Source organism: Epinephelus fuscoguttatus, linkage group LG10 (assembly GCF_011397635.1).
Source record: "Epinephelus fuscoguttatus linkage group LG10, E.fuscoguttatus.final_Chr_v1".
NCBI lineage: Eukaryota > Metazoa > Chordata > Actinopteri > Perciformes > Serranidae > Epinephelus > Epinephelus fuscoguttatus.
This window is the reverse complement of record NC_064761.1, coordinates 44,839,513-44,850,363: the sequence shown is the minus strand read 5'-3', so window position 1 is coordinate 44,850,363 and position 10,851 is coordinate 44,839,513. Positions and strand designations below refer to the sequence as shown.

General features: G+C 40.9%; 1 protein-coding gene across 1 annotated transcript; it reads left to right on the top strand.

Annotated features, from left to right (window-relative positions):
- The first annotated feature begins 8,697 nt into the window (after positions 1-8,697).
- On the top strand, positions 8,698-10,344 carry LOC125895583 (growth arrest and DNA damage-inducible protein GADD45 beta-like). The gene is made up of 4 exons (XM_049587527.1): positions 8,698-8,929; positions 9,130-9,231; positions 9,325-9,547; positions 9,687-10,344. The coding sequence occupies exons 1-4, from the start codon at positions 8,886-8,888 to the stop codon at positions 9,798-9,800; spliced, it is 483 nt and encodes a 160-aa protein (XP_049443484.1). The 5' UTR covers positions 8,698-8,885; the 3' UTR covers positions 9,801-10,344.
- Positions 10,345-10,851: the final 507 nt, after the last annotated feature.

The window sequence follows — 10,851 nt, the reverse complement described above, 5'->3', positions numbered from 1 at the left end:
TGAGGAGAGAGCATCCGGTTACACATTTCAAAATAAATGCCTTCCGGAAAGACAAGTTTTTCTTTCTTTCTTTCTTTCTTTCTTTCTTTCTTTCTTAATCATTATCATTGATTGTTTAAAATATTACAAAACATTGCACAGAGAAATATTAAATTTGAACACATAAAGAACATCGTAATAACTCACCATATTGATCCATGAAACAACATCACACATGACAAAAAAGAAAACAAACAAACAAACAATATACAAAATACCAAACTGTTGAGAGAAGTACAATTAAACATATCTTATACAACTAATTTAATTTATTACAGAATACTTTTCTGGTAATTTAGGAGGTCTTCATCGCAGTCTTTTTTGTTGTCTTTTGTTGTTTTTGTACGTTTTTAGTAAAATTAGATTATTTAATTTCTTTTTCTTTTAATTTAAATTCTTTATCATATTTCAAATGTGTCAATATATTGTACAGAGAAATACATACTTCCATTGATCGCATTAAAGATATAATCTATATTCATATTCATTCATGAAACAACAATATCAAACGTGACAAAATAAAACAATATAAAGTAAAAACCAATATAGACAACATGGGAAATACACTTAAACATATACTGTACAACTTATTTATTTTGTTATAAAGGACTTTATTATTTGAGAGGTCTTAATAGTTTCCTTGGTCAAAGTTATCTTTTCTCTGGGAAGATAAGTAGAAAAATTAATTGTTAAAAAAGTTTTACAATAACAAATGTAAGGGTTTAAAAAGCAGTGTTTTTTTTAATTTTATATATGAAACAGTTGTATACTGACTTTATGTCATTCACAAAACTTTAACATGTATCTATCGATCTGCTCCCTCGTTCTTCACCCGTCACTAACCCTTACTCTGGTATCTTCATTCATAATCAACATTTTCAGATGTTTCAGGTTCAAATGTGTTTTGTTTTAGTTTGTGGATTCTGAAATTCAACTCCTCTTCAAATGAAGAAGTCTGACATTAAAGCTGCAGCATGACGACACTCCAGAACTGAATTTTATACTTGAACCTTCAATTCTTAAACCACACAGCTCTTAAACTTCATTTTAACCCTTTAAAAAGTCTCTTGAACATCAGTATTACACCTTCAAACCCCTACTAAGGTAAATGTATGCTTCAGAGGACTCGGAAACTTTAAATACCTTAAAACCCTTTAAACATAACTTTAAATCTTTACAGCCTTTGAGGTCCATCACATTTTAATAGTGCACATTAAAGACACCTATTTTATTGTTATACCTTATAAACCTCTTGAATTTAAACTTTATAGCTTCAAAGTCTTTCAGACTTTAACTCACCACCTTATTCCTGACAGACCGTCTTGTTCAGTTGTTCATTGTTATATGTATATTATATATATTTGCCTTTTATTAGCACAGTTAGCTACCTGCAGAGTGCCAGATAAATATCAAGAATATGAAGCAGTCCTGATATAAATATGACACAACCTCAAAGAAAAAGGTTGAATCTGCTCAGAAAATCATAATAAACCGAGGCTGTAGTTTGGGGTGGTGGTGTTCTGATGGTTTGCTACGTGTTTGTATTTATCTATTTGTTTATTTTAATAATAATCTAATTTACAAATTCCTATCTTTTACTCTCACTTTGGGTTTAGATGGATGACAATATTCTAGATCATTTTCAGATCTTTTCATCACACTGGTCACAATACTGCTAACTCAATTCATTTAAAATTAATTAATCTAAAATATTAATTTATTTCTGCACTCTGGCGCCATCCAGCGGCCCATCAGGACTCACACAGTGTCAGCTCAGAGTAAAGTGTCGCTGTTTCTGCTCTGTACCTCCTGCTGCAGGCTGTAAAGGAATATTCCACCTCTTATTCTTTGATGCTCGGACAGTATATTAACATCACATATACTTTACATAATATTCACATAATAGATGTGTCTTTAAATCCTACAGGAAGCTTCTGGCTCCACTTCCTGTGGTCTGATTTATCAACCTGCCAACACTGGAAACGTGTCATCGTGGCGTCAGTCAGGTCGTCATGTCAACATGTCAACATGTCAACAAATGTTTATGTCCCGTTGTTATGTGTCACTGAGCGTGTTTCACCTCTGAGGATGAAAAAAGTTTAATTTTAGACCTCCTGTTCAGTGAGGACTGATGAGAAATATTCAGATGTTCTTCTGACTGAAAGCTTAAAAGTTATTTATTTCTTAAAGCTCCAGTGTGTCAGATTCAGTAGCGTCTGTCAGTGAGGATTACAGATTACAGATTACAACCATCTGAAACTTCTCCTGGTCAGAATTCCTTCAGTGTTGATTGTTGAGGAGCTGAATTATCCTCAGAGTCTCTTCCTCTCAGAAACACACAGCATCTGATTGACACCAGGAAACACTCTGAAGGAACAGGTTCAGGTTATAAATCTGTGTTTGTCTGTGAGCCCAGCACCTGCTAATCTGTGCTCACCTTTTTTCTCTGATAAGTTAAGACTGCTTGGCCAGTTGCACAAAACACCTTAAATTCAGATTTCCATTAAAATCCTTGTTCAGGTTTCCTCAAAATAAAATTGGTTGCACAAAACACCCTTAAGTCTTCTCCTAAAATGCTCACTCAAGTATTAATGGTTTTCTCCTTGTCTTGGTCTGATAATTAAGGAATCCCTCAACTGCTGCACAAAAGCCCTTAGTAACCAAAGCAAGGTTAAAAAACCCTTAAGGTCCCTCTGACTGATATGGTTTTCTTGTCTACTTTTCTTCTGACAGTTTTTCACCATCTAACTATAAACCAAGATAACAAGCGTCACAGCATGAGCAAACAAACAATCTCCATGGAAACTGTTACCGGTGTAAAACTCTTTTAACGCAAGAAATGAGTTAATGTTTTTCCTTAACTATAGAAACATTTTAGGGGTGTAAGGCCCTAAGCTAAGGAGAAATTCAGCCTTAAGTGTCATGCTTAAGGAGAAAACTTGCAAAACTTTTTTGTGCGGCTGGTCCCAGATGTTCAGAAGGTTGTTTTTTTTTTTTTTTACCAGGAGCTGAATTATCCACAGACGTCTCTTCCTCTCTGACACAAACAGACCAGCTGACTGACACCAGGAAACTCTGACTAAAACAGTTTCATGTTGAAAACCAGTGTTTTTGTGACGCTGCTCTTCACAGAGGGGCGACTGAGCTGCAGATTTTACAGCCACAGAAAGTTAAATTCTCTCTGCAGACATTTCCTGAGTTTAATAAAAGCTGACAGCTGTTAAGTGTGATGATGTGAACCAACACCGACACATCTGTCTCGGCGTGTTCGTTTGTTTAAGATGAAAATCAGAAAAAGAACATAAAATAAATGAGTTTAACTGAATCTGATCTGAAATCTGACGTGAATGTGACACAAGCAGCAGCTGGCTTTGAGTCTTTCCTGAGTGAAACTCTGCAGGAAGTCCAGTGAAGAAACTTAACTTAATAAAGAGTTAATAAACTAATCAGGAGGAAGCTGCTCACCATGTGAAGCTGATGTGAACATTCAGCGGTAACTGTGTATTCTGAGAAACGACTCAACAACGAGCTCCAGACTCAGGAGGAGAGATGAGTGATTGAAGGACGTGTGAGAAGGAAATGAAGCTGCAGGAACAACTGCAGACTGAAGAGGAGGAGTGTTGACCAGCAGGAGGGCTCACACACACACACACACACACACTAGAACATCAGATGTGTGTATTGTATAATTAAGGGTTAATTAATCTGTTTGTGGATTCTGAAGTTAAGATAAACTTTACTGATCCACAGAGGGGAAATTCAAGTATCACAGCAGCACAAGACAAAAAGACATTAAATAGAATAAGATAATAATGATCGATATATATATAAAAGATAAAATGAAAATAAATAACTACATCAAGATGAATAAAGTGACTAAAAACAAAGTGTGGAATAAAATAAAGTGTCAAGTGTCATGTTGATCAGATGCAAAATAAGTCCGTTCAGAGCAGGATGTAGTTCACGTCAGTCAGAAACTTCTTCACCTTAAACCTGCAGAGAATCCATAAACCCCTTAAACGTCCCTTAACCTTCAGTTTTATAGGCTATCTGAAGAGACACTTAATGTGTTAAAGGAAAGTCTAAGGGCCTTGCGGGGAATAAAATTCCAGTTCAAGTTTTTTTGTTTTTTTTTTGTTTACATTTAGATTTAAGGTGTTTTATAATATGAAATTAAAGTTAAGGGATCTTAAAGGTTTTCAAGATTTAAAGTGAGACTTTAAGGGTTTTAAAGTATACATTAGTTTAAGTTTAGGAGTTTATTTCAAGTATAAAATGAACTCTGGGTGTTTAAGGGTTCATTTTTGAGAGAGTTTTTAAGTGTTAGTTGAGTGTCTGGTGAATTTTCCATCTGTGGGTTTAATGTCAGTGACATCTTCATTTCTAATTTGACTCAGTCAGTGAATCAGTCACATGACCAGAGGCCATTTAAGGGTCTTTTACATTAAGGTCACATAATTAACCCTTTAAATCCGCACTAAGATGTTAAAGATCCTTAAATGACTCTGTGAATAACCTCATCAAACTAAGACACATAAAGGTTCGTCAGAGAAATGAACATTTAAGGGGAAAATGAAGGTGTTGTTCCAGTGGTTGATTATTGATGAGGTATCAGTAGTTAATCAGGATCAAACTGCAGACTGATGAGGCTCGTTAGCAGCCAATCACAGCGCTCAGTAATGAAAACACTCATCACATGACCTCGCGCAGCTCTGATGAAGTCAGCCAGTCGACCTCGACCTTCATCCTGCTGAGCTCTGAATGTGAACCTATTGATCACATAATAAAGTGTTGATGCGTCACTGATCAGCTGATCACTTATGAATGTAACAGTATCACCAGAGGAAGTTTCTGGATCATCACAGGTCAACGCACAGGAAATAATCAGCTGATAGAAACTGGTAAAAGCAAAATCTGCAGAATAAAAGCTTTGAAATGACCCAGAATCAGTTAAGTGTAAAATAATGACAAAGAGAAGCATAAGGTCGTTACGACGGGCCCAGTGCACGCTGCCGTGCACGTATCGCCTCGTCACATGACCAGAGACACTGGATAACATGGACATACATGTTGCTCAGCGATCATCACTGCTTATCTGTGTTTGACAAAAAAGACCAAAGAAAATATGAAATGACTGATTATTATCCGTTACAGAATGATCCCATCCTTCTGCTGAAGATGTTCTGTTTCACAACAAAAGAAAAAATAAACATGACAGACGGTTTTGACTTGTTTAAAGTTGAACACAACAAATGTTTAGAATTTAATGAGAGGTCTTATTTTCACTCATAAGGGCCTGTTCTCCACGCGACACATTGTTGGAAGGCCCACTCTCTCAATGGGCCCCCCGCCCTCAGGGGCCCCAGTGCACTGAGTCTGTATCTACGCCCCTGAAAAGAGTTTAAATATTTTAATGTAATCAAGTTTAAAGCTTTAAAGCCATTAAATAAAAGTGTGCAAGGTTTTCAGGTGTAAAAATAATAATAATTAAACTTAAATTTAAGGGGCTTTAAGGTGTCAAATAAAGTTTTAATGTATTTCAATGTAAAAAGTTTAAGATTTTTTTTGAAAGAGGAATGATCTGTTTAAAAGTAAAGTTTCAAAAGAGTTCAAGTGATTAAATTAAATTAAATTAAATTAAATTAAATGAACCTTTGGAAATGAGAGTTTCAGGAGATACATGTTTAAGGTCTCGTGTCTTTAAGGATTCAGTTGTGGTGTGAAACTCGTCATTAGTCATTAGTGTCTTTAACAAAGTGTTGATGGGTCGATTGATAAGTGATCAGCGGATCATCAGTCATTGATTTTACTGATGTAAACAAAATAAAGTTCAATGAGCTGATTGACAGATGATAATCAGACAGAAAATATTCAGCTGGTGAAATTAGCTCTGATAAAAACTAAAATATCAAAACAGGATTTTTTTTAAATAATCGTGTCGGCCCTTAAATGTTAAAGGTGATGAGTTCAGGGCCTGATAGTTCAAATGACTAAGGGTAAAAGTTAAAACTAAAGAACTTTAATTTAAAGTTTAAGAGGATTTAAAGGTTTGAATTTAATTTAAATGGACTTTTAAGAAAAACTTTGTCAAATATTTTTTAAGTGTAAAATTGAATTTAAGAGTGTTTTAAGATATAAAATTAAGATTTAAGGGAACCTGCATGTACAAAAAATAAAGTTGAAGAGACTTTTAAGCTTTAATCATAAAGTCCTTTAAACTTTAATCTTATGCCTTGAAAAACTCCTTAAAGTTGAGCCTCAAGAGTCTCTTAAAGTAAAGACAAGTGCTCTGCAGAGACACTTCAGGCTTCTTTATAATTTTGATATTAAACAGTGTGAACCTCTGAATAAATCATTAAACTAACTGACACCGTCCTGAAATGTTCAGATTAAAAACTAAGTGCTTTCTTAAGGTGGTTTTTGAGAGGATTTACTTTTAAGTGCAGCTGTTTGAGGTAAAACAGGTGAAAACATGACATTAAACTTTAATAAGAAAATTAATCTCTAAGTGTTCCAACAGTGAAGCAGATGAGACCAGCAGGTGGCAGCACAGGATCAGAGGAAAATATTTATCTTGACTGAACTCAGCTTCCTCCTTCTGTTTCTTATTTGGACTTAAACTTGATTTGATTTTTCATGGCGTCATTATAAATAAGTCTAAAATAAACTGATTGAAGCCAAAGTTCACTTCATGGTTTGAGAGATAATAAACCAGGCAGAAGAATAATCCTGGGAAGTCTTCGAAGAGCCCCTTAAAGTCTCCAAGAAAAACACTAAAAATCCCTTAAACTCTTCTCAGAAAACTCATCATATAAAACACTTAAAGACAAAAACCTCTTAAACCTGAAGCCTGTTTCCTTCATTTACACCTTAAAACGTCTATTTTATACCTTAAATGTCCCTTTAACTTTACCAATGTTTTAATATCAAGGACGGAAGAAGAACCTTAAACTTTATTTTATGCATTAGAAAAACAAAACTTTGATTTAGGCTCTTGCAGTTTTCATATTAAGATAAGGGTAAAGTATGTATGTACTTCCTAACTTTAAGGGATTGAATAAGCAGTGACCTCTTGCAAAGATGATGACAATATGAGTCATATTCTTTAAACGTGCCTCTTATTTACTTATCTTTGTTTAACCAGGAACTCTCACTGAGACTGCAGTTCACTTTAAGAGAGACCTGTCCAATCAGAACACGTTAAAATGCAGCAAATAAAACATACAACACAAAAATCCTCAATGACACAACAACACAGAGGCCTCTCTGTCTCTGTCGCCACGGTCTCAGTGATGCTCTTAAAGTCATCAGTGGATATAAGTGTTTCTGCTTTCAGGTCTTTTTGCAGATTGATCCAGGTCCAGGTTTCTCTTATCGTCCTTAAACACACAAATCTGAAACTAAACTGTGTCATCTGCACGTTTGTCTCTGGATTATCTGATTATTATGTTTGTGTTTGATGTGTGGAAACTGCTCAGAGTCCCCTCAGAGGGTCCATCAGTCCCCTCAGAGGGTCCATCAGTCTCCTCAGAGGGTCCATCAGTCTCCTCAGAGGGTCCATCAGTCTCCTGTGGAGCTCAGAAACTGAAACTGTCTTTAAAAACCTGCAGAACTCCTTCATGTGTTAGTGACGCACTCAAAAGCCCCTTAATGGACCCTGAAACCTCCCCAAAGACCCTCAGGTCCCTCATAACAACAGCCCCCCTCAGGACTCCCCCTCTGCATGTGCCCCAGTTCGGGGAACCGGTTTCACTGTGTCCCGGCGTGTTCCAACATGTCCTGCTGGTTTCACTGCTGCAGTGACACCGCGCGGCCGCTGGGGGCGCCACAGACCTGCTCTCAGTCTGCAGACAGTCCTGCGGGGGGGGGGGGGGGGTGAAACATGCGTCCTGCTGCAGACAGACTGAGTGCATTTAATAAAAGTATAAATCTATGAACGTGACGTTGAGGATTGTTTTGTTACCGGTAAACAGCTCCGGGCCTGACCCGGGATATCTTTATCCCGGGTCGGCCCGGAGCTGGCTGCAGCAGAGCCTCAGAGCTTCACAGAAATCAAACTTGATGTGTGAAACAAAAGAGAAACCAAAGTGTCTCGTGAATGTCGCCTCGTGCTTTTTCTTTTATTTTTAACCGAGCTGGTGCTCAACCTGCTGCCTCCCTTACACAATGCAGCGCGCGCTCTGCTGCAGGGCTCGTGCTCTGACACGGGGCCGGTCACCTGCTGCAGCTTCTGCATCACCCGCACCGCATTTAGTAAAAGGTGAATGTTTGCTGTGCGGGTCTGTGAGCGGGTCTGTGAGCGGGTGCAGGGCCGGGTGGAGCTGCCCTCCGCCCGGCTGTGCCTCGGGAGGATTCCGGAGCTCTCCCCGTGCAGCAGGAGCAGATCCTGGGAAGGAGAGTGTGGAAATTCCTCCACATAGGAAGAAGCCTCCCAGTAAACAAACTGAGAGAGAGGAGAAAGAGGAGGAGGAGGAGGAGGGGGAGCGGGGGATTCTCCGAAACCACCCACGTGGGATCTCCGGCGTCTGCTGCGCGCTCAGCCAATGGGCGCAGAGTCCGGGGGATCTATTGACAGCAGCGGACCAATCAGGTGAGGAGCCGCCGGGCGGGGTGACGCCCACCGCAGAGAGCGCGTATAAAGAGGGAGAGTTTCTGCTTTCGGAGTCAGAGCGCTTCTTCCTCACTCACACGGACCCTCAGCTGAGCCTTACCGGACCGGATCTTTGTACCGAGCTGGATTACCGCTTCTTGTCGTTTGGACTTATCCCGGGACTCAGCAGCCTCTCCGCGCGCTGTGGATATTTCTCATTATCCTGGAGTTTGTGGATTATTTTACTGACTTCAACATGACTCTGGAGGAGGTCGTCGGCTCCAACAGCACCGAGAAAAAGTAAGTTACTGATGCTTGTTAGCGACGCGTCATGACGCAGCGACACGCGGCAGCGCGCAGTCACATTCAGACCAGATCATATTAAACATGATGTCCTCTGAGTGTGTCCACATGCTGTGTGCAGCGTGTCGAGCTCACTCTGCGGGTTTCGGTCACGTCTCTAACTGTGTGTGTGTGTGTGTGTGTGTGTGTGTGTGCAGGATGGAGACGGTGAGTCAGGCTCTGGAGGAGCTGCTGGTCGCGGCTCAGAAGCAGGACTGTCTCACGGTGGGAGTCTACGAGTCCGCCAAACTCATGAATGTGTAAGTTTGATTTTCCGCAGCTCATCACAGATACTGACAGTCATACATGATGTGACGTGTTGACGTTAACCGGGTCTCCCCCCCCCCCCGCAGAGACCCGGACAGTGTGGTCCTGTGCGTCCTCGCAACTGATGAGGAGGATGAAGATGACATCGCGCTGCAGATCCACTTCACGCTGCTGCAGGCTTTCTGCTGCGACAACGACATCAACATCCTGCGGGTGTCCGGCATGAGGCGGCTGGCTCAGCTGCTGGAGGAGGACACCGAGGACAGCAACGGCAACGAGCCCCGGGACCTGCACTGCATCCTGGTCACTGTAAGTCCGCCTCCCTCCTGCCCCGCGCTGCTCATGATCCACACCTGCATAATGAACATAAACACAGATTATTATGTAATGATGTTTGTGTAACCGGAAGTCTAACGGTGTGTGTGTGTGTGTGTCCGCTGTGTTGCAGAACCCCCCGGTGCAGCCGCTGCAGTCCCCGGCCCTGCAGAACATCAGCAGCTTCTGTGAGGAGAGCCGCTGCAGGAACCAGTGGGTCCCCTGTCTGGAGATGCAGGACCGCTGAACCGAACCGGGCCGAACCGAACCGAGTCAGACCGCTGTGGAGCGGTGAGAAAGAGTCCAAACAGCCGACCTTGTGCTGAAGAGGAATAACGGCGTTTGAGTGACAGAGGGGCCGAACCGGACCGGACCGACCCGGGGCTTTACTGCTGCCTCTGGGACGCCTGAGATGTCGGTACCGGGACCGGGCCTCCCGTCAGAGGATGGGGGGGGGCTGTGCAGGTGGACTCAGGTCCTGGACCTGCAGAGAGGGGGGAGAGTCACGTGACTGCTGGATGTCACATGACTGAACCATGAATGGATGAACTGAGGATGAACTGAGGAGCTCGTGCACGTGGAGCTCCGAGCTGCAGGTGTTCTGCTCACCTGTCCGCGCACACATGAACTGAGGACATGTGACTTCATGTTTTATTATATTTCCTGTTATTAATGACGCAGTCGGAGTCACACTGACGTCAGAGCTGCTTATTTAAAGGAACAGAGTCTAATATATGAGTGAATCCACCTGTTTATTGAACCTGATGAATAAATTATTGTTGAAGGAGAAATGATTGATTTCTGAGTGGTTCATCCAGGAGGAGTGTGTGTGTGTGTGTGTGTGTGTGAGTGTGTGTGTGTGTGTGAGTGTGTGAGTCATCCTCACAGCGATGACTACAACTGAGTCACCACATTTCAAAAGACCTAAGATGAAAACATTCAGCAGTGTAGGAGTGTTGCTGCAGAAAATATGCTCACTGATGTTAAAATGTACTTTAATGCAACATCTAAGAAAACTGGGGGACATGCACTATATGGCCAAAAGTATGTGGACAGCCTCCACATGCTGGATACTCTAAATATATCCATCAAATCAAACAGTCTGAGGTTGAAGATAACCTTAATGTGATACATGAGGCTTTATTTTAGGGGGTCGATGTTAGTGTTCGACTCACTGCTTCATGGTGGCACAAGCCTCGTTTCCACAGAGCAGTCCGGTTCAGTTCAGTACACTTTTTATCCCATTTCCACAGTGAAAGTTGTGGATGGTACCAACAGAAGCGTTCCTTAGCGTCCCC

Coding starts and splice junctions, on each gene's coding strand:
- LOC125895583 (XM_049587527.1), top strand. CDS start 8,886: ATGACTCTGGAGGAGGTCGTCGGCTCCAACAGCACCGAGAAAAA. Junction 9,232..9,324: donor TCCGCCAAACTCATGAATGT/GTAAGTTTGATT, acceptor CCCCCCCCGCAG/AGACCCGGACAGTGTGGTCC. Junction 9,548..9,686: donor TGCACTGCATCCTGGTCACT/GTAAGTCCGCCT, acceptor GCTGTGTTGCAG/AACCCCCCGGTGCAGCCGCT.